This window comes from Apus apus, chromosome 5 (genome assembly GCF_020740795.1).
Source record: "Apus apus isolate bApuApu2 chromosome 5, bApuApu2.pri.cur, whole genome shotgun sequence".
NCBI lineage: Eukaryota > Metazoa > Chordata > Aves > Apodiformes > Apodidae > Apus > Apus apus.
In genome coordinates this window covers 44,845,926-44,869,800 of record NC_067286.1, presented here as the reverse complement: position 1 = coordinate 44,869,800, position 23,875 = coordinate 44,845,926, and the positions used below count along the sequence as shown (strand labels likewise).

Below are 23,875 nucleotides of genomic sequence, written 5' to 3'. Positions count from 1 at the left end.
TTCTAGTCAATTGAATTATGGCAGCATCAAAATAGTGATCTGGGTTGTGTCTAATTAACACTGGATAAAAGAAAGTATATTTCACAATTTAAAAAATTACCATTATTTTTAGATCTCATATTGTGGTAGTTTTTTCTTTCTGGAGCATGACGTTGATGTATGTTCAACTTGAAATACTAGAGCTTTTAAATACTTTTTTCCTCTTTCTCCTACCAACTTCTGTTTTGCTTTCTGTATTTGTTGAGTTTGACAAATAGTGTCAGCTGCAAACTTAGCAAACATTTTATATTACATTATCAGGTCATTTAATGAAAATATACAGTGGATTCACACTAGGTTCTCTCTTGGTACTGCTCTCCAATTTTACACTAAATTTCTGTTAACTGCTGTATGAGTTCTGATAGTCAGTTTCTCTTCCATTTTAGGAAAGCTTTATTTAGTTCATGTTTCTTTAGCTTACTTTTGTGAATGTCATGTGTGTCCCAGGTCTTAAAAAAACAAAAAGACCTCTATTGCTTCTTCCCTGTTTAACAAATGTAGTTACTCATTACCAGATTGATTGATTTGATATCAATGCATACACTGATTTTTTTTTTTTGAGAACAGATCTTTTGTTGGAAACTTTAAAGAGTATATTTTAGTTTTTTCTACATATTTAAATTAAGCTCATTAGTCTATAACTTCTGGGCCACAGTTTTATTTTCCTTCTTTGTAAGACACTGCACTTACCTTCTTCCATAGTATCTCCACTTCTTCTTGAGTTATTAAGATACTGGTTCTTAGACTTCCTTTAGACAGTTGGTTACTTGGGGTTATTTGTCTTAGTTGGCCCTGGGCAATCTGAATATAGCTTAGCAAGTCATGTGAGGCAAAGGGGAATGTTTCTGTAGAGCAGAACAATTGATAAAGCCCTGATGTCTCCAGTGTATGTTTTCGATAGAGAATTTGCTTTGGGCTATAGTCTTATCCATGATACTGAACACTTAGAAGTAGTGAGAGTCCATCTTTTGAGTTACTTCTTCCCTAATGGGCTCTGCCTCTTGCACCTTGGCACTGCTTCATGGTATGAACAAACATAATAACTGAGTAGCAGTTGGAAGATTTGCTTCAAAAATGCATCCTGCTTATCTGAACCAGAAAGGCTAATGTTGTCTATGAAGTTGCTTTGGGAGTCAGAGACTGTTCAGTTACAATCAGGATTTAACACTCATTACTTTTTCTGGTCTTCGCTCCTAGGCTCCGAGATACTAATGGCAGATTCATCCAGTGATTCAGACAACTTTCTTAGAAGTCGAATAGGAAGGCGACCACCTTTGAGAGCATCCCACAACAGAGCCCGGAACTATGGTGCTGAAGAAGTTACAGAGAAGATCCATACTTTAGCAAACACTTTACAGGTTGTTTACAAAATACAGTTTTAAATTATTTATATAGTCTGCATTTCTGTAAGGGTCAAATTTTCATTTTCTGAAGTTGTGGAAAATACTTAATAATGGGAAATGCTGTTTTCTGTACAAACCAAAATGTTTTGGGAAATTGATCATATTGCCTCTGAGCTGAAAGTATGTGGCTTGTTACACTTTCACACAGCCATTATTTCAGAAAGTCATAGAATATTGTTAGAAAAATTGAGGTATTTGGTAATACTGTTTATAAAGTTAGCAAATGGAATAATGCCAAATAAACTTTGTCAGATTCTCACAAGAGGCATTAAATTTTGTAGCAGAAGGTTCCAGACCCATCTTTGTTGTCTTGTACTGTGTAAAATTTCCCAGTTCCTAATAAAGAAAATATATAGGCAGTCAATGCTGTCATGATGGAGTTTACAAATCAGGTATTTTCTAGATGTACAACATCACAGTGAGAAGCAGTGTTTGTAAACTTGGAAGAGATCCATGTCTGTGCAGGAAAAAGTGTTCATTTAATTCCTGCTTCTTCAGTGGAGACAGTGAAGGAAATCTCTGAATCTGTTTTGCAAGTGGGAGGAGACATTTGGCTACCTTGACACCATTTATTGTTAGAGAAATCATTTGCATTCTTCTCTAGTTGGCAATTCTGAAAACCTGGAGTGGATTAGCTTATGTATTACCTCTTGTATTGAAGTAATGTTTGCTGGGATTTTTTTTTTTTCTCCTTTTTAATAAGTGAGAAGAGAAAAATCCATATAGAATGCTGAATTTAAACTTCAAAACTACTTATCTGGAAAATAATCATGAAGGTAGAAATAGATGAGTTAATAAGCATGAAATCTCACTCTTTTTTTGAAAGAAACTCTCTGGTATTGTCCTATTTCTGTCTAGCCTCTTCCTAGCTGCTCTGCTGAAATTATAATTTTAAGCTAATTGCATTTAAAGGACTGCTTTTCAGAACATCTGCCATCTGATTCATCTCTTCATCTGGTCAGAGAGTCCTCATGCAGGGATCTTATGCAGAGAGCTTGCCTAATGTGTTGGATCTTCAAAAATTTGTTATTTCTCACTTAACTTAGTCCTCTTTTACAGGCAGGTAAGGTTAAGATCTTTGGAATAAAAAGGTTTTTCTACAGAATGGTTGAAACTTAAAACACTTTCTGTTTGAAGCCAAGACCTTACTGCTGTATTGTAAATGAATGTGTTTTTGGATTTTTATTTTTTTCCTTCCCTTTAGCCATGTTTACACCTTCAGATTGTGGTTACTTCAATGGATTTTGAATTCTTAGACCCTTTAAAAAGTGCTGTGTTATCAATTTACTCTTAGAAACCAAGAATGATAAAGACAAAAGTAATGTTTGATTAAAGGAGATTTCTGTTTTGACTTTTCTTCCTCAAACTTTTTTTTTAAGGATACCAACAGAAATCTAAGACATGTTGACCATTTGCTAGGACAATACAGAGAATACAACAAGGAACAAACCGAAGCAATAGCAACTGTGAGCAACATTCATTTTATCTTAACTTCTTAAATCTTTTCTGCTAATAGCATTCATAGGTGAAGATTTGGTAGTAGTGGACAGAATATATCAAGAGTTCAGTAGATGTAAACAGAAACTTTTCATATTTATTTGAGCAATGTAAACCGAACTATAGTTGTATATAGTGAAACTCTGGCAGGTCTTATAGCTTCATTACTTTTCTGGTTTATAAGCACCACAAAGATTGTTATAATATTATGCCAGGTACAAAATGCATAGCTGAAAATAAAGTATTAGGAAACATATTTCTTTTGCATAAATAAATGATAAGATAAAAATTGATTTACAGCAGGGAATGTGATTGTGATCACACTGCTGTAGGTTTTTTTCCTGTCATTCTGCAACAGCTTCTAAATCTGTTGACCAGCTTTCTCTGAATTGCAGAAGGGGTGAAATTCTCAAATATCAAGCTTCTATGAGTTAGAAAATAGGTATCTAGGCAGAGAAAGTAGAACAAATTACTGCTGGTAGGGCAAGAAATGTTTATAACTTGGTTACAAACAAACTGCAGCAGGTGCTGCTTTGAAACAGATACATATGAGAGGTAGGAGTATTTTGCATCTGAGGGTAAAGAAAAAGAGGGGGAAAAGCAAGTGTGTAGAAAATAAGGCTTATTTTATTCAGACAGCTTGCCTTCTAAATCAGTATGCACAAGCTCTGCAAGGAAGTAATTTGGGATAATATATGCCTTTTTTTTCTTTCTGTTTGAATGCTGCATGTGTATTTATAAGCTCTACTTAGGTATTGAATGTGTGGAGTTTCTGATGGGCATTGGAACAATTTAAGATCGTCTGTTTTAACAAATGTGTATACTAAATGGAGTTCAACATTGTTATTCTGGAAAGATTTTCCCATAGGAACTACCAAGTGAGTGAGACAGCACTCAAGTTTATTTTTTATTTCAGGTCCATTCTTCTTAGTCATGCCAGGTGGTTTTTATTATGGCACAAGTGGAGGAGAAATCTAGACATGAACCATCTTGTGCTTGAGCTTTAAATAATAAATTCAGTCTTATTAGTAAAGATAGCATGTTTCTGAATTCCTGATCCCTTTCTGAAGCAGAAGTGTGCACTTGTGTATGTTGTATGAATTTGACACGTGGGAAGAAGCAGCTGGAATCAGGAAACAGTGAATCTGTTTTCCTTCTACAATAAATATTTAAGAAAAACTTGAATATATTTCTTATTTGGATGCTAATTTGTTTTTTTTGTTATTCTTGTTGGTTTTTTTTTTCACAATAATAGTCTGTCAAGTGTTCTTACCATATTAAGCAAGACTATTTATCTAAGAATATTTTGCTTCAAATGGGGTATGTTTCAGTTCTGTCAGTTGTGCTGACTATTGTACTGTCTGACTCTTGAATTTTTTGTGATCTTTTCCTTAAAAGTACTTTCTTCAGACCTTTGTGAAGCATATTTGCATTCATGAATTGGTGACTGTTGGGCTGCTGAGGAGCTCTTTTCCATTCTACTTTATAAATTACTTTCACTATCCCACTTTGAAGTGCCTGGTGTCTGCCTGTGAATCAATGCAAAATTTGCTACGTAACTTACAGGGTCAGGAAGATTTGCTGCTCAGAATTTTATTTCATTGTTGCTATTCTTGATTCTCTAAAGAAGGGAACATTATACTCTCCATATGTGCTCTGTTCCAGAGCAACGTTATTCTCATGCTGACTTCTGTCTTAGTCTGTGATTTTGTTATGTCCCTGGAGGACAAGAATGTTAGAGGAAAAGGTCTGTTCCAGTCTTTAGGGTGGGGAAAAGGGAGAGGAAGGGAGGAGAGAATGCTTTGGAATGGTTTTTTTCTCATGTTAGGCTTTGGAGAATTTTAAAAGTCAGTAGCCCTTGAGAAGGATCTGTTGTGATTTTTTTTTTTTTCTGATGGCACTGATGCTTATCTCTTTAAATAAATTTAAAAAACCCAACAAAACTAAACCTAACCAAAAGAAAGAAGAAAAAAATAGGGAAAACAAAAAAATTTTATGCAGTGTTTTGTTGGGATTTAAACAGCTTATAGATGAGATATCAAGGAATGGAATTCAGGTTGGTTAATATGAAGGATATTTTTAATATCTCTGTTCTACTGTGACTAGCCTCTCTTCATTCTTTTAATAAATAAGGTTTCGTTTTTGGTTTTTGTTTTTTTTAAGATAACACAAATACCTTAAAATATGACTGTGTTAGTGTAAATTTTTAACACTTTTTGACCATTTTTCTGTTGTAAAGAAACAGATTGAGGAGTAAGGGTGTTAACTCTGGACACTGTCATGTTTCTTTGTTTAAAAAAATATAATAAAGAAATCCAGCTGTCTGGTTTCAGGTAGAAAGAATAAAAATGAGTGCTTTAAAGCTAAAGTATACAAACTGAGCGCCTGTAGATTAAATCAGAGTTTTCATTGTCCTATTAAAGATGCAAGAAAAGTCTTTGACAGAGCCAACTTACATTGGAAAACTAAATCCTTGCTGTTTGTTCTTTGATCCTCTTGTGTTTTTGTGATTTTTTTTTTTTAAAAAGTTTTAGCTTTTTGAATACAGAAGTGATCTTTTGTTACGTACATGCATTGTTGTATGGACTTCTGCTTTAAGAAAGCATTAGAAAATCCCTAAGGTTTTTGGTTTCAGGTTTTCTTAGTGATAATGAAGTTGTTTGAATAATGCCGTATCATGAAAATGTAATGCTTTAAAAAGAACTTAAGCATTGAAAGATTCAGAAAGATTGAAAGTAATGTTTTATGCTTTAGGAAAAAAATGTTGCCTGGAGAGAGAAGCAATGAGGTGTCTATAATTCTGCCAGACTAAATCAGCAATTCAATCATTGTGTACAAGCCACTGTTAGGGCGAGGAAAAGTGAACCTTTAGAAATGGATGTTTTGTGGATTGTCAAATTAAAGGTGTGAGAAAAGCATCAAGGTTAGCAAATGCAGTCTTAGAAAATAAGAGGAAAGTTTGAAAAATTAGGAAATTATTTAGGAATATAGTTAGTTCTGAATTCTTATATTGGGAATGGGAGCTTTTTCAGGAAGTGTGATGCCTAAAAGTAGGGCTTAATTTAAAGCTGTTAGTGAAATTTGATAGCCATATGTCAAATTGTTTCCAGGTAGGGAATTCCAATTTTAATTTCCAATTAAAAAAAATTATTTGAAGTTGTTTTCTTGATTTTACTGTTATTGAGCATCGTGGGCAAATAGGTCTTATTTTGGTTGTAGGTGACATATTTTTCTTTTGAGTTTTCCTGGTTTTTTGCACCACTTTTTTAAGAAACCTGATATTTGACACTGTTGATGTTGGAAACATGTTTTGCTGTAATTGTGGGAATATGGCATATGAGATATTGAAGAAAGCTGTTATTAATTCCCAGTTAGACTTGGCTTAAAAATAGTTTTGATTCTTTTACTGACTTTTCGAAAAATAGTCTCTTACATGCATGATTTTTAAAAAATAAGTCTATGTTCATATTTCAGTTAATTGTAATTTCTGTGCAGTTAAAAGAAACACTGGAACAGTCTATAGGTCAATTAAGGAGCCAGCGATTATCCCGAAACTCTGGAATGAGAAGTTCTTCTCTCTCAAGTTTATACCCTAGTGATCTGGATGGAGAAGGAGTGTCAGGTAAAATACTTCAGGTGCTTGAGTGCACTCAAAATATGTCATATAGCTGTTTTCTGGAAAGAGGAAATTTAGAAGAAAAATATGTAAAGATAGTGGTGTGAAAAGTCATCATTGATTACTTCAAAGAAATTCAGTTTAGAAATTTGGGAGACCTGCATTAAGTTATGGAGCTGTTTATTTGGTACATTCTTAAAGCTTTGTGTTACAGTCTTTTCTGATGACATCCTGAGAGATTTAAATGAAACATTGATTCTGTCAGTAGAGAAAATCCCTTTTCCACTGTATGAGTTGTAGATACACAGAAGTTAAAGCTAAATAAAAAAAATATTGCAGCTTCTAAAGCTTGCTACACAGCAAAAAGGGAAGTTAAATTTTAAATGCATAAGATTATGGATCTATGGATGAAATTACGTAAAGCTCAGCAGGAAAAGGAAAAACGGAACCAGTGTAATTTTTTCTTGCACGTCTCTCTGAAAATTAATTTTATTTTAGGAGAAGGTGTATTTGGGAGTATTCCTTCCAGAATTAGCATTTAATATATTTTAGTAGAAAGCTCTAAAACTTTCATTTTTCTAATGTAAAAGCTGTGAAGTACTGTAGTTGGAAGCTACAGATCCAGGTGGAGGAAAAGCTGTTGCCTGGACAAAGAAAATTTGAGGAAAAAGCTACCTATTGCTTGGAGGAACAAAGGAAACCTCTTTCTTACCAATCACATAGCTGTATTCCAGAAATATTTATAATGAAGAATCCTAGGAAGAGATAAACAAGAAGTAGCCTCTGCATTTTATGTTACTTCAGTACTTGTTTTGTCTGTAATCTGGCCTATAAGGATATTGGCAAGATGAAATGTGTTTTTCATGATGTAAAAATGAAAAATTTCCCATACAGTTTTGTCTTCCTACTTATTTTTTTATCTCTTATCTCTTAAAGGGAATCACCACTTCCTGCCAACTTCTCCTCTCAGGGATTATGGAGACTCACAGGTCAATAAACATCGAAGGTCTAGATCTGCAAGTGTTCGATTTGTCAATGAGGCAGATAATTTGGACCAGGTACAGAGCACAAATGGGAGTTGCTTCCCCAAATAGGCAATACATGGTCACCGGTCTTTCTTTTTACATCAAATGAGGTTATTCTAATAATGCATCTACGAATGTTTCAGCTATGAAGTGTGCTTTCAATGTTACATACAATTATTCATTAGGCAGTCACCTCTTGTATTTGTCAGTGTCATGAAGTTTCATGCAGATCTGTCATTACAGATCAAAAGGTGGAGATTGTAGTGATGTCAAAAGGAATGTATGAAAATAATCTCTGCTTTTTAGGCCATGTATGAGAAAGAGAAATCATCTCTGAATATGTCATTAACATTCACCTACATGCTAAAATCCACTATGGCTATAAAGGGGATTGTTCTGCTTTAGTTAGTAGCACAAGATATTACTGCTTTTGCTGTTTACCTCAGTGTGGCCTATATTGATTTTCAGCCAGCTAGTTCTCCATCTTAATTCTAAGTCTGACCTAGGAGTAGGATAATTTGACCCAGTACTTCAGGCAGATCATGTGAGGATAAGATGATGTGTATGGCATACTCCTCAATTTATGTCTAGTTGCAGACTCTTCAGAAAAAAAGAATTAATTTAATTGGTAAGATTATAGGCTTTCCATATCCTACAGAGGAGATTTCAGTATCCATTTTTTGCTTTTTCTGACAGAGTGCCTAGACCTTGTTGAGTGAATCCTTCTGTGTGGACTAATTTGTCCAGGAGAAATGTATTATGACTAATATTAGAATGTTCCTCTGCTAGTGATGTTGCAGTTGATTTTTGAATAAAGTGGCTGATTGTAAGGCGTTCATGTTGACCTTATTAAATTGGTCTCAACTGCTAAATAATTAATTTGAAACTTAACCACAATACATTCTCTCAGTTGACTTTTTGGGAAGTCTGAGTGCAACAGAAATTCCTGGACTTTTATTTAACTCTGCCTCATTGTCCTTTCAGTCTGTTTCTCCCCCAATTCCTTCCTCCTTCAAGGTTATTGTGGAACATAAACCTTAGAAGGAAATAATGTTATATGGAAATCTTTCCTTCTAAGCTTCCAGAAAGCTTAGAAATATTTTAGACTGCATCTAAATAGTCTATAAATACCTTAGAAATTTTATTCAAGGGACTTCCTGCAATGCATACAAAATTCCTAGTTTATAGTAAGTAATTATGTAAGTAAATAGCTTTTTTTCCTGCTTTCATGGTAACTGCTGGATTATTCTTTACTCTTGCTCTTCAGTGAGTCAACATGACTTTCGTAAATCATTAACTACTTTGTGAGAAGAGTGTAGTACTTTGAGGAATGATGAACTAGAAGTAGTGATTGATCATAACCACAGGTAGATATTGGGGCAGAGATAAAGCAGTACTGCTTAACCAAAGCTGTGGCTTTTTCTTCTTTCTGTAACCATAATCCTTTTGTTCCCATTCCCAGGTATGGTAATTTTCCAGCTGAATGGGCATTTAACACAATTGGGTCTCTCTCCTTCTTAGGCTGATACATTCTGAAAATGTGTTGTGCTTTTCCAAATCTTGTGGGTCAGGTGGAAATTTCTAGTCTCACAGCGGAAATGGTAGTGCCAGTGTCTGAATGTTGAGGGCAGACAGCTGGGCTGTGGAAGATCCAGGTTTTAAGTCTTGGGCATAGAACAAGGGGGTATTGTAAACCAGGCTTTTTATAATGATGGTCCTGGCCACAGTGTTGTTGGCAGCAGTAGGATGGATGTTGCTTTTTATCCCCTGAAGGGTGGATAACTTTTTAAATTTTTATTTTATTAAAAACTTTGACTAGAAATTATTGGGGGCTGCTGAATGAGGGAAATGGGAGGTTTTACAGAGGAAAATGGATGTGGTGTGGTTAGTTGTTGTTTTTGTTTTTTTTCCAACCTCTGAAAAAAAGCAGTCTGGTAGTATGAAAAGTCTTGGGCACAGTAAAATACCTTTCCTCAGTGCTTTGGCAGTTCCTGAATGCATCATAGTGTTCTTTTGATCACTTCCAATTTCATTTGTCATCTTTTTAGAGTAAGGAATATAGCTGGGCAGAACTTTGTTTTACTTATACTAGCATTTATTAGCAGGAAATGTGCCTCTTGTGATTTCACCTGTTCAGATCTTTCAACTTGCTTTGCATTAGGTTAAAAAGATGGTGCAGTGTCAGAGAACCAGAATGGCTAAGCTCTGAACCATAATGAAAAAAACATAGTTGGATAACCTGTTTTAGCAAATAATGTACTGAAAATTAAACTTCAATGCACAAGTATCGTGAGGTTGATTGAATTAGAAGTGTTGAAGCCTCATCCACCACTCCAGGCTCATCTGCAATTCATGGAATTTTATTATTTTGTTGGGTATTTTAATCTGCTTTATTTTAAATAAGTATGTATATATGTGTGTATGTATTTTTAGAATATTACAGAAAAAAGGTTTCCTAAGCCTTGGCTGAATTTGTGTGCTTTAATTTACAGCTGCATTCTTTCCATCAGTCTCTTCGAGATCTCAGCAGTGAACAAGTTCGCCTGGGAGATGACATCAGTCGGGAGCTTTCAAGAAGAAATAGGTATGAACAGAATATAATTCCATGTGAAGCATAGTGTGGAAAATAATTGTTATGCTTTTAAATAATTCTTAAACCCCTTTGTTCTTTTGTATTTAAAAAAATAATTTTGGGGAGAGTGGGGAATTGCACAACATGTAGATGAAAGCAGTATTATGAACTGCTAGTTCTATGTCATCTTGTGCAGCATTTATAAATGTAAATAACATCCATCAGTTCTGATTTGTATAGTATATGTAGCTTTTCCTCGTTTTTTATATATGGACAAACTGACAAGGACTTGGGAATTTCTTTTATTACAGCTTTGCTCCTTATTTATTCTTGGTACTGGAGTCCATTGAGGGCAAGCTATCATGCAGGCCATAATGTTCTTTTCCAAAGTTTTTTTTTAAAGTACATACTGTCTCAACATACGGTGCTTTGTCTAGTATCAATAGCAGGAATTAGTTTACTAATTCCTAGTAGGAGCTAGTACTATTCAAAAGGACTATATAGACATGTTCAAAATTATGTACTTGTTGACCTGATACCTAGATGCTCTTACCTTCACTTGAGGAATGGAAATGCTTTTGTCATGAATTTTCCACTTGAGTCTCATCTCTAATTATGCTAGGAATTTAGAGGCTGTAGAACAAACTGAAGTAGCATAAAAATCCAGGAGATTGTTGCTGCTTAAAATTATAATAGTTGATACTTAGTTTTTGCACTGTAGAATATTACATATATTTTTCTATGAAGGACTGATGCTGAGTTAAGAAAGACTCTAGAAGAGTTGTCTGAAAGGCTCACGGAGTCCCAAAGACAAGAAACGGTGAGTGTGACTAACATGAAAGGATGATTTATATTTAGTCATGAAGCAGGATGTGGGCTTCGTATTTAATGTGTGTGTTGGTAATAGGTGCCGCATGTTAGTACATGTATCTGAACGTCATCTAGGCTACTATAGCTTGTTATAATGTTACCCTTCCATAATGAAGTCTGCAAGAAAAGTTTTGTATTCCAGGTACTTGTTAAAGTGAGTGTTTTACAAGCATTTATGTAGTGAATTTTTCTGTTTTAAAATTCACAGCCTTGGAGAAAGCTGCTTTTTAACTTTGAAAATTGGTTTGAACACTAGAATATACCTTTTGAAAGATACAAGCTTTCCTCTGTTACTTCCATGAATAATATTGTTTCCTTTTCCTCCCTTCCTGCCTGTCCTTTTCAATTGTTGTCACCTGTTCAGGATAATGGAAGAGTCTCTGTGGGCTGCACTCTTCTCCAAAGGCTTTGTGACAAATGTAACAAAGGAGGCAGAACAGCCATGGTAGTCCCCTTTCCCTTCTGGATCTACTGGAAACAGATTAACTGCTATACCACTTAAGTATGAAAGAGATCTGCTATTATGATGGAAGTCAAACAGAGTGTAACTGTAGGAACAAGAGAAGTTGAGAATCTCTCTAGTAGTTAAGGGGTGAAAATCCTGTAGTTAGTTCTGGGCTCCTAAGACTTGAGTGTATGTTTTGCGTAAGTATTAATAAGGTATCAATAACAATGTTGACTTTTCAGAGCAAGTGTTTTGTGTCCTTATTTTCCCATAGGTGATTCATCTTGCCCTAAAATTGCATGAACTGGTACTAAATGCTTGTCAAGAGTTTTACTGATATGTTTGTCACTGATAACAATATTGTTGGCAAACACCACTTTTTGACACCAGCAGACTTAATAATTGTTTAAGTTCCTGTCTCTGGATGAAGTTAGACAGAAATTCATGAGACTGTAATCTATCAGTACCAGTTATGTGCTTGATATTATAGAATCCATCAGTGGAGGAAGACCTGCCTTGTCAGCCTTCCTAGGAAAAGAAAACAAACTGTCTTTGTTAGAATGTTATCTCTGCTGTATCAGTTTATCTGATAAAGAGTTCTTTATTTTTGCAAAACTCTGTGTTTTTCTAGTTTTACAAGATGGTTCTCAAGCAAATAGCTGTTGCAGATGGCTACACTACTACTGTTCAATGCCTTTGAATGGGAGAAACAAACCTTCCTCCCCAGTTCTCTGCAGTGCTGTCAGCCACTGTCTTCTCATTAATGAAGGAAATAACTAGCACTTTTTGACCTCCTGTAGTAGGATTTTAGGACTTGAAATTGAATGTTACAACATTTGACCTGAGAAGCAAAAAGTGAGAGATGTGAAGTGTAACAAGGAAGCCTTCTGTTGTTTGCTAAAGGTAACAGAAATACCACAAGATTAAGTCTCTTAGCTGGGAAAGAACATTATCATGCAATAAAGCTATAAAAGCTGAAGTGTTTGACATTTTTTAGTGAAGATACAAATACTGCAATAAGCTGTAGTGAGATGGTTTTCACATGTAGGACTAGAAGAGACTTCAGCTGGAATATTCTTCTCATTGTTTCTTACTGTCTTTAGGAAGAACATTGGCCAAATGGAGGGAAGACCAGAAAGAGGAAAAGAAAAGAAAAGGAGGAAAAATAAAAAATGCCTCTCATTCAAAGACCTCCTTGAAAGGTTAAAACAATTGCTGGGGTTCAATTTGCAGAATAAATATGTATTAAGGAAAGATCCCTCTGTGGATTTCTTTTCTGGAACTTGTCCAGCCTTTGTTATAACTTGCATATCTTTATCATCTTACTTGACCTATAGCTAGGAGCTCTCCACATACATTACATATTGTGAGAGGAGCTGCCATGATGTGTGCATTGATGATAAAATAAGTCATAACAAGGAAGGCAACAAAAATCTGTTGAAATAGATTTCAGTCAGCAAGACTTGTGCACTAGAGCAATGGTGGAAAGCTGAAAAACAGGAGAGAAATTCAAGAAGTAGGATGCTGCTTTTTGTAAATTAAGTATCCAGCATCTTCCAGAAGTTTATATTTATCTATGTGATTTAAATGTCTCCCTTCCATTCTATTCTTTGTATTTAAGTGGTGATGGGGGAACTTTTAGATAGCCTAATCTATTTTCATAAATCTTGCTGCTACATGAAAGCCTTACCAAGAGACACAGCACTTAGTGTTATTATTAATCAGGTAGCCTGTGCTGCTAAAAATGCATCCTTGAAATCACATTCTAATATGTTATGAATGCAATAATTTAGTGCTAGCATTTCATTACACAGAACCTTCATATTCTTTGTGTTGTTCTTCAGTGAATCATTTGTCTACACTAAGGCCTTTGATCAGATCCAGAGGACAAGATATGTAGTCTTAGGGTTTGAAATGTCCTGAGTCAGGGTCGTTTGGGACAAAGGAAGAGAAGTGAGTTTGAGTTTCTTCTATGTCTATCCCTCTTGTTACATGTCATAGGCTCTGTGAGGAACTGAGGAAGGCCAAAGAAGCTACAAAAACAGGCAATGTTGTGTGTCAACACTCCAGTGTAGATAGGGTAAATGCTATGTTGAAGGAACTGCATTTTTAGGTTATGCATTTAACTGCTTTGTGTGCTTTGTGGAGCAAATAAGCAGAAACACTCCAGACGAAAAAAAACAAGTTATTTGTTATAAAAAAAGAATCCTTTGCATGGCTTTTAATCTGTGAAATAATCATCTTCTAATAGTGACAAAACCGAACTTACATTTGGCATCCCTACTGGAGCAAAAAAGTTAAACCTCTTAGAATAATGTTTGGTTTCTGAAAGAGAGTTGCACAAAAAATAAAGCTGCTTAGAAAAATCTGAAGGAATAAAAGAGGGTAGCATATTTCCAGACAAGGTGAAAGTGATCTGAATACACTACAGTAGTGACTTCAAGTTAAAGCATTGAAAGACATGAAGGAGATCAAAAGATAGCTGATGTGACTACACAAGGTAAAAAGGAGTCCTTCCGAAGTTATAGCCAAATGATAGAAGTAGAAAGGTTAGATAAACATCAGCAGTTAAATATAAAAATGCAGTAAGGGAAGTTAAAAGAAAAGTTGACAAAAAAGTTTGCAGAGTTATACACACTGATAAACCCTGTTTAATGCCATAGTATCACTAGGTATAAAGGTGATCAAACTAGAAAGGATGTTCATGGGAGATAATATCTGTGAGGAGGATGGGAGGAAGAATGTATTAGGTTTTTTGCATTCATCTTGACAAGGGAGATTGTTGGCAGGTACACAGAAGTACATCAGAAGACTTGCCTCAGATTTAGAGGGGCCTGTGTTGGAACTTTTTTTATTCCGTAGCTTAAATGAAAGATAATTTGGATAATGTGGTGGTAAGTGACCATATTTGTGATGGTGTGTGATGATGCTAATTTTCCAAAATGGAGAATGTAAGTTTATAGCATTCATGGAGGTCTTATTGCTAAGCATTGCTAGGACATGAATGTGATTTAGCAGTTTTTTCAGAGAATGCAGAGGAAGCCATAAGTGATAGTACTTGGTTCTTTATTATGTTGCAAGCTGCAACATAGTAAAGCCTAACTTGCTATGGACTTACATGCTCTCTGTCTTCTTTTCCCAGTCTCTTCCCTTAGCACTTTAACCCTTTTGTCTTCATGTCACCCTACAAAAATTTCTATTGTATCCTGGTTATTTAAATCCTTGTACGAGAGCTTTCATGTTCTTTCCATATAATGCTTCAACCATGATATACCTCCAAAGTGCCATGTCAATTTTTTTGCATCCTTCTCACTTCACTGCTAGTTTTATTTTCTTATACGTCCAACCTAATTTTTTTTATAATGCTAAATAAAAAAAAAAAAAATTATAGGCTAATATTTAATTTCAGACTAAATGTATGTACTTTGCTGACAGCCAAAACAAAGGAATAAAGGCTGAGTTCTCTGTTTCCCTAAATGTAGTATTTATGAGATCACCTCTGTCTAGGATCTTACTTGCTTGAAACATGTCACAAAGTCTAAATATATTTGACAGTTCTGTACCACTGAAGTTGTTTTGGGGAGACTAGGGAATGAGGAACACAAATGAAAGAACTTAATCTCATAATTATTGTTCTTTATAAAATAGGCTAAAGGTAGTGTTTATGAAGCTGTCTTCATCTTAAGAGGCCCTCTTTTTCAGGGTTAATGTTTCACACTAAGTAAACATTTTGTCTACCAGAAAATACTTTTCCATCTGAAGAAATGTTAGCCAATGTGTTGCCTATTCCTTTATCCTGAAACAACTTTCTTTGCCTATTGGTCATTCAACAAAAATTTGATGGAAAAAATGATTGCTTTAATGAATTGTCACGGTTTGACTCAGGATCAGCAGTTAAACCTATGACAACAATGCTCTCGATGCCCTCTCCCCTCCACCCAGGCAGGGAAGGAGAGAGAAGGAGAGAGAATAAGAGAGAGACTTTACTGGATTGAAAACGAAACTAGACAGCTTTAATTAAATACTAATGATAAAAGAAAATATGTACAAATATATACAAGTATGTTTAGGAATGTGCAAAACCCCTATCACTTCCCTGCCCCCGCAACAACTCCCACAGCACTTTCCTTGGCTGTGAGCAGTTCCAAAATGTCCTGGACTGCTGCTAGCAATAGTGGCAGAGTAGACAAGAGTTGAGGGAGAGTTATGAGGTTCAGGAATGCACAAGCCTAGGGATCAAAGGAGATGGCTAGGTGGAGTCCCCTCTGGATGCTGGCCATGAATGGAAGAAGGAAAAAAGAAGAAGAAGGGAAAAGGAAGAAGAAGGGCTTGACTTCTGTGATCCCTGAATTTATATATGGGATGGAATATTCTTGTTGGTCAATTTTGCCATCTGTCTAGTCCGTTCCTCCCTATGGGAGGGGTTGTAGATACGACTGTTCTGCTCCTTTAGTGTCCAAAGCTGCAGATTCAACATGCAGAGCAACGTGTTCTTGGTCTGTCAGCAGTAACTATAAATATTCGGGCATTATCAGTCCACTAGCTGGAAAATTTGCTGCTCATTTCAGCAAGTGTGCTGCTTAAAAGAGAGTTCACTGAAGGAAAAATATCAGTAAAAACAAAATTGGCTTCATCCTGGCTCAAACCAGGGCAAGAATCAATATGCTCATAGTGTAAGGTTTGTTCTTTTGTTTACTATGTCTTTTGTTATTTCATACATTTTTGGAATAGTTTGTGAGGTTGCAAATTTTTTATTTATGAAATGACATTACACGCAGAAAAATCCTCAGTATTTGGAGAGTTGGGCAAATATTCAGACATGTTTTATGCAAATCCTCTTAAAAAGGGAAAAGTTGACAACAAAGTGTAGGAAATGTAGCAGTATATCTATTGGGCAGAATTGAAGTTCTGCATTTACTTCAGACACAATGAGAAAGAACAGAGAAAGTGGAAAGTAAATTAGATTAATAAGAACAGTCATAAAAATGCATGAGAGTGGAAAGGCCACAGTGGTAGATGATAGGATGAATCAACAGAGAAACATCAAGAGTGATGATGAGTCACTTGTAAATACATTAGCATTTCTCAGGGAGACCAAAGCAATTGGTCTGTTCCTTGCAGAAGAGGGAAAACCACTGACACAGTATGCCAAGAAAGTTGATTGCTGATTAATACCTCTTTAACGTTGATATTTGCCAACAAGTTAAGCTGCAAGTTAGTGACCAGCAATGGAAGTGTAAGACCTTGGAAGGCATGGAAAATATTTTTAAATAACCCGGTTCAGATTTGCTGAGAGAAATTTAAATGACTATCTGAAGTTATCTTAAAATCACTTGATGACTATTTTGGAGTGAGTATTCATTGATGACTTGGGGGGTGACTTAGGAAAAAAATGTTCTTGGAACATTGAAAAATAGCAGATCTTAAAAAAGGAGAACATTATTTTTTCCAGGACTTGATTTGTAAACATCAAGAGCAAGCAAGAATCTTTAAGTAGAAGGCAACACAGATTTGTCAAGAAAAAATATACTCTATTATCATATAAGGAATTTACAAGGATGAAGCAGTAGTTTTTTATACCTTGATGCTTTTCAGTAAGATATAGTAAAACTGAATATAGTCTAGAAGAAACACGCAGCTCTCCAGATATCTGTGTAGCCAGTAAACTAGAGGAGCTAGTGGACTGTATTTTATGTGTTGGTGTTCTTATCTAGTTCTCTCTCAAGTTTTTATTAGTACTGTAAATGATGCAACATAGAGATGCTTGTTACATTTGCAGGTGGACTTCAGATATTTTGGAAAACAGAATTGAAATCTACTATTCAGTCTTGAATGTGGTTTATAACAGAACAAGGTTAATAGGTGTAAAATTCAGCAAGGAAGACTAAAATTGTACTGTAGGAAAGACAGGTCATTTCAAAGGCAATGGAATATGCATTTCTGCGTGACCTGCCCTAGGTGGTCCTTCTCTGGCATGGGGGCTGGACTCAGTGATCTCCAGAGGTCCCTTCCAACCCCTAAATGTCTGCGATTCTGTGAATTAATTGTCTAGGGAGGCTGTGGAAGTTTTCTGTGAGTGTTTTTGAGCACTTGATAGGCTTGTAGAAAAATGATATAGATATAAAAAGTTATTTGTTTAGCCAGGCAATAAGTTTGCTATGCTAGCCTTTGAAGTCCCTTCCAGCCTCCTCTCTCTGTGCTCTGTGTACAGAGAATATGAGCTAACACTGTACTATCATTTCTTGATAGAGGTTTTTTTGCCAATGAGTTATAAGTAGCATCACAACATTTGATGTGTTGTTTTCATTGTTTATTGTTTTTTTGTTTTTTTCTTTTGGTGTTGTTTTGATTTTGTGGGGGTTTTTTTGTTTGTTTGTTTTTTTTTTTTTAAAGAGGATTATGTCTATAACTCTGAAATTCCTGTGCAACTGCCAAATGGAATGAATGCACCTTTCTCAGTACCTTATTAGAAATAAGGTAACAGTTGTATTCTGGAGGGAACTGAAAGAGGTAAGGAAAATCACGTGCTATCCTGTAGTTAGTGAAAAGTTACTTTCTTACTCATTCTGCGTTCGTGATAATTTGCAATGAAATCTGAAGTTTTCAGGAATTTGAAGCTTGCTTGTCATGTCATCTACTGTGCATTTGGTGAACTAGACCCAAGTCAGCGAGAAAGTTACCCACTTCTGCTTTTGAATATCCTCTTTGGGGCTTATGTTACTTTTGGGTCTTTTGTCAAGTCTAAATTACACATTTTCTTTAACAGCTTTAATGTTCTCTTAACTTCACTTGAAAAAGATGTGTAAGAGAGATGAGAAAGCTTCCACCCTCAGACACACATAGCCAAGATTTTTAAAAATGTAAAAGCATGACTTTGTTTCATTTATGTACTTCGGATATATCTGGAGAAAAGGATGACGGATATTTCCCAGTTTTCAGCAAAGATGGAACGACTTACTACAAAATGTTATTTTCTGTTCCTGCTACATAGTATAATTGTTTCTTTAGCTGGAGTATTTTGTGAATTGTTAGAGTTAACATTAAGTAGTAGTTGTCAAAACAAATACAAATATTGTGATGTGGTCCTTATCTTTTACACCTTAGTTTTTAGTAATTATTCTGGATTATGACTGTGGAACTTTCATAAGTTATGTGAGAGGTGTGGTTTGATGCAGTACTTTTTTTTTAGCATCTCCTTGTGGTTTTAAAAGAAAATAGAAAATTCCAAATTGGAAGCTAACTAATCATCTGGCTGTGCAAACAAGAAGCTTTTTCAAACTGACATATTCTGTTGTAAAGAAAAAGTCTTTCAGTCTTTAAACATGCTGTACTGTGAAGCCCAGAATATAAATGTAACCTTAATTATGTTTTTGTTGCTACACAACTGTGTTGCTCATGTTAAAATTTTTTACACATACACCTAGTGATAGTAGAAGCATGCATGGTGGTGAAAGTACAGATGAGAACTTGTTCCCCTCCACATACATCAGAAAGTAATAGTTGAATGTTTTATAAGTCTTTCTATGTAAATACCATTCAGTATTGGATATATTGCTTTCTAGTGATTTTTAAAAATAGTTTTAAGGTAAGGAGGTAATAATACAGAAAAATTTTCCTTAGTCTTCAACATTAACAGTGTTAATTTGCTGACCATGAGAGGGTGCTGTTTGCTAGCAGCTTGAAATGCAAAAATAAAGTACTTCTGGTATTGTAATTTAAGGTTGAATTATTGTGTTTATAATCCAAATTGCCTTATCAAATAACTACTGTTTGTATTAGTTCATATATAGATTCAGAAAATATTGGGAAAAAGTCTTCAAGTGATGTAACTTAGCTCTTTTTTACTGTTTTTTTCAGTCACAGATTTCAGAGTATGAAAGAGGCAAACATTGGTCTGTTTTACAGACTGGAGATGTGAAAGAAATTACTCTCCAGATGTTAATAATGCCTGTGACAGAGAAGCTAAGATTTTTGTATTTCAGCTTCAGGTTAGGCTGCACCGAGCTCGATATTGAGGTATTTAGCACTTGAATAGAACGACTACTGTAGAGAAAAATATGCATATACCTAAAGGAGGATATTGCTAGCAAGATAGCAGGTCAGTTCACTGCTTGAGTACTTCTGGAGTACTCACTGATACAACTCTAGTTATTTTCCATACCAATAAAATAAAATTGTGTTCTCTGTTCTCTCTGCCCCATACTCTGTTTACCTTTTCTGCCCTTTTTACCTTAGTGTGTGGCAAAAGATGCATTAATTTCCTGCAGGGTGTTTTTTTTTCCTTTTGAAGGTATCAGAACGGGTAGAGAGAAGAATTCAGGAGCTAGAACAAGAAATGCGTGCTGAAAGACAGCTTGTAGAACGGCGCCAGGACCAACTAGGACATATGTCTCTTCAGTTACAAGAGGTATGCAAATGAAAACTTCCTGTATTCAGGATTAAGTTAGGAAAGTGCTGCATTTTTGAGCCTATACCTGTCAAACTGGCAAAATGCTCATATCTTTGGCACATTCTATTAACTGTGTCAGTCCAATTATGCTTGTTTTGACAACCAGATGCCAACAGGTACGGTCTCTGTTCTTCATTATGCTGTCCTGTCTATATTTAGACTTTTTTGGTAACCCCCTGTACCATCCCTCAAACCCCAAACAAGCAAAACCAAGTAATTAGCTGGGTTACCTCAATTAAAACATCTCATTTTCTAAAATGTAAACTTTGCTTGCAGTGAGCAGTTTATTTTTAATTTCCACAAGCAATCAAATGCACTCTAGTGGCCAGACAGCCTTCCTTGCTTTTCAAACAGTTTCATTCAACAGTATCTGATGAAGTATAAAATATAATTCATCAGACAAATTCAAATGTTTATATTACGAATTAAAATTGGTAGTAGCTAGTAACTTTTTTATGGTTGCTTTAAGAAATGTATGTAAAATACATCTCTCTCTTTCTGATTTTACTGCTATTTGAAATATCTGTGCCTTAACATAGTGTAACTTTTTATTTCATATCCCCTTAAGATGTGATTTGCAGTGTTTCTTCTTACCATGCAATAGATTATTATTGTTGAGAAGAAATGAGCAGTTCCTTTTTTTTCGCTTTTAATATTTGCACCACTATACATGCTTTTTGGAAGGTGGTCGTTTTATATTGTGCAGGGATGTGGTGAAACCTTAATTTAGATTGATGCTTTGTATTGCATGTAAGGCTAGAGACCCTTCAAAGAAGTCATATTTAAGAAGGTAACATGCTCTTCTGATATAGATAGGAAGTAATGGTTATCAAAATGCTTGTAGTGTTTCTGCTAATATTTCAGAAACAGTTACTCTTTCATTTTTCTCCCTCTTGATGTCCTAGTGGGTGAAAAGAACTTAAGACCTTTATTACAGTTTTCATTGCTCTTTAACATACCAATGTCAATTTCTAGATTCTTTGGTTGTACCTTCAGTCTGGTAGAGAGATGCTTAATTAAATGAGCTGGTGTAATTTGATAAGTGTTACCTTCAGACTTTTTATCCTGTTAAAGGGATAACTTATATCTGTAAAGATGTGTTGATATTGCCATGGTTTCCTTAGAAGGAAAACTTTGAGTACAAATGAATTAATTCGAATGTATTTCAAACACTTTCATATGATTGGCTATGTGATCATGAGCCCTCAAACTGGATACCTTTTTTCCTAGTAGCTCATCTTTTGAATATGAAACACTAAGTACATCCCTGACCTTCCATTTCCCTAAGCTTAACAGCTGTTAATGAAGAGGTAGATGAAGAGGTTTTAATCTTTTCTCCTTTTCTTCTTGGGGAGGAACAACCCCATGTACCAGTACAGGTTGGGGGCTGACCTGCTGGAGAGCAGTGTAGGAGAAAGGGACCTGGGGGTCCTGGTGGACAGGAGGATGACCATGAGCCAGCAATGTGTCCTTGTAGCCAAGAAGGCCAATGGCATCCTGAGGTGTATTAGAAAGGGTGTGGTTAGTAGGTCAAGGGAGGTTCTCCTCCCCTTATATTCTTCCTTGGTGAGGCCACATCTGGAGTATTGTGTCCAGTTCTGGGCCCCTCAGTTCAAGGACAGGGAACTGCTTGAGAGAGTCCAGTGCAGAGCCACAAAGATGATGAAGGGAGTGGAACATCTCCCTGATGAGGAAAGGCTGAGGGAGCTGGGTCTCTTGAGCTTGGAGAAGAGGAGACTGAAGGGCGACCTCATCAATGTTTACAAATATGTTAAGGGCAAGTGTCAGGAGGATGGAGCCAGGCTTTTTTCAGTGATGTCCAGTAATAGGACAAGGGACAGTGGGTGCAAACTGGAACATAGGAGGTTCCATGTAAACATCCCAAAAAACATACAAAACCCGGCTGGACTTGTTCCTGTGTGATGTACTCTAGGTGATCCTGCTCTGGCAGAGGAGTTGGACTAGATGATCTTTCGAGATCCCTTCCAGCTCCTAAGATTCTGTGATTCCTGCAAATTCTATTTTTTCTGTGCCTATTTTTCTAAATTATTTTTCCCAAGAAGCCCCTTTCTATTTCAGAGATTTTTTTTTTTAGACCACCGTTCAAAACTTCAATTTGGAGTCCTCATTTTAAGTTTACAGGAAAGCTCAGCACCTATTGGTCTGCTTGGTAAACTTGTACTATTAGGATTTGCTCGTGCCAAGATTTAGAGCCAGTCCTAAATGGAACAGGCTTATTGCACATGCTGTACATTCACAGCTGCTGCTACTTGGAGGAAAATCACATTCTTGGTGATTATCTTCAGGAGCTTATATCTCCAAATTGTCCTTCTGGGTGGCTGATCTCAGTCATGACTCTGGATTTCTTGGACTGAACTCTTGTCCTGGTATTTGAGTATCACAGTAAAACATAATTATCCCTGTTGCAATGAATTATGTTTTTTTTCCAGAGCTTCTAACTTTTAACATGCAAAATAGAACTTGGTGTTGTGAGCTGAGAAGTGTAGAAGGAGGATTCTTTCAGTAGGTATTAGGCAAACATTCTTTGACAGATAACAACAGTATTGCCCTTGAAACACTCCTAGTAGCAACAAATATTATGTTCTCTTGCTGTTATTTCTTGTCTTGTTGCTGTCTGAACAGTTTGGAGAACATCTTTGTGACAGTGTTGCAAATTCCTACATGCCAGATGTCTTTAGATTCCAATGTTGCTAAGATCCTTAGGTCTTGAACCCTTTCTACAAGCTTCCATACAGCTTTCTCACCTACCTTCACCATTGAACATTCATTTTTCCTTTTCTAGGTAGAAAATGGTCTCACTTCTGGATAGTGTTTGTGTTTATCAGGCATGGTTCAACATCTCTTAAACAGTTGGTGGGGCTCTTTTGCTCTCACATTGGAATATTGGACCAATTTATGCTCTACCTTTTGAAGAAGACTTGCTTTTGAGAACAAAGTGGCCTGGATACTATACATGCTGCCTCTCTGTGTACTATCATCCTGAGAGGTTGCTGTGTGGGAAAGCTTTGTGAAGAAAATTAATTTGTTGTTAAATATAAATTATAGAATAAATAGGAATATGAAAATATCTAAGGAGGCAAAAAGTTTAGAACTTGTCTAATCACCAAAAGAGTCCAAGAATTGAGTGTAGCAGATGAGAGTTTTGAGCTTCTGTTTTTTGATTTTTTTTTTTCAAATTTTCTTCTTTTTATGTGGTGTTATAGATGATCAGATTCAATGTGGCAAACAAAATAGAATTAATAATGTAATTTAAGACTATGAAGTATTTAAAGTTTGTGAATGTGAATAGTTAAAAAAGGTTGTTATTTCAACAATGTATTTTCAAGCTGTGTAGCAGTTGGCTTCTTGTTGATTTTTCTCATTGCTTAAACAAATGTAATTGTTTAATGTATTTTGCTAAGGTATTTTTTATTGTTCTATACTATAGATAAAATTCAATTTGGCTTTGAAGATCTCTGAGCAAAGCTGTTAGAAAAACTCAATAGTTTACACCTTTGTTTTTTAATTATCCTAGATTTTAAGTAGGTAATTTCAGCAAAGCCTACAAGGTAATTTTTTAAAATAATGATAATAATAATAATAATAAAGAAAATAATTATTCCTCATAAGAATCACTGAATTTTGTGTGAAATATCTGATGTAATTTAACTTTTTTCTTACTGATCTCCTGTCACTTGGTGGTAGCATTTGCCACAAAGATTACTGGATAGCTGAGAGAATTTTCAAGAACAAAGATTCTCAGAGACTCCATCGTAGAAGCATATTTATTTCCTCAGCTATAGCAGGTGCTATTTGCAAGTCTGCAGGAGTATCATCAGTGCACTCCTTTGATCCCTTATGGGATATAGAGAATGTTGCTGAGGACTGATTACAGAAAATTGTGAATCTCTTCATTCAGTGCATACTTATTCAAAGATTTTTAGGGTACACTATAGGTG

The 23,875-nt window shown here is 35.5% G+C and overlaps 1 protein-coding gene across 1 annotated transcript in view; it reads left to right on the top strand.

Annotated features, from left to right (window-relative positions):
- Window positions 1-23,875, top strand: part of CEP128 (centrosomal protein 128) — a 124,300-nt gene that overhangs the window by 5,077 nt on the left and 95,348 nt on the right. The window contains exons 2-8 of the mRNA XM_051620900.1: window positions 1,237-1,397; window positions 2,822-2,908; window positions 6,435-6,561; window positions 7,492-7,613; window positions 10,073-10,164; window positions 10,900-10,972; window positions 19,758-19,874. Coding sequence (XP_051476860.1) covers window positions 1,251-1,397; window positions 2,822-2,908; window positions 6,435-6,561; window positions 7,492-7,613; window positions 10,073-10,164; window positions 10,900-10,972; window positions 19,758-19,874 — 765 coding nt within the window. The 5' untranslated portion in view covers window positions 1,237-1,250. The remainder of the gene's footprint in view (window positions 1-1,236; window positions 1,398-2,821; window positions 2,909-6,434; window positions 6,562-7,491; window positions 7,614-10,072; window positions 10,165-10,899; window positions 10,973-19,757; window positions 19,875-23,875) is intronic.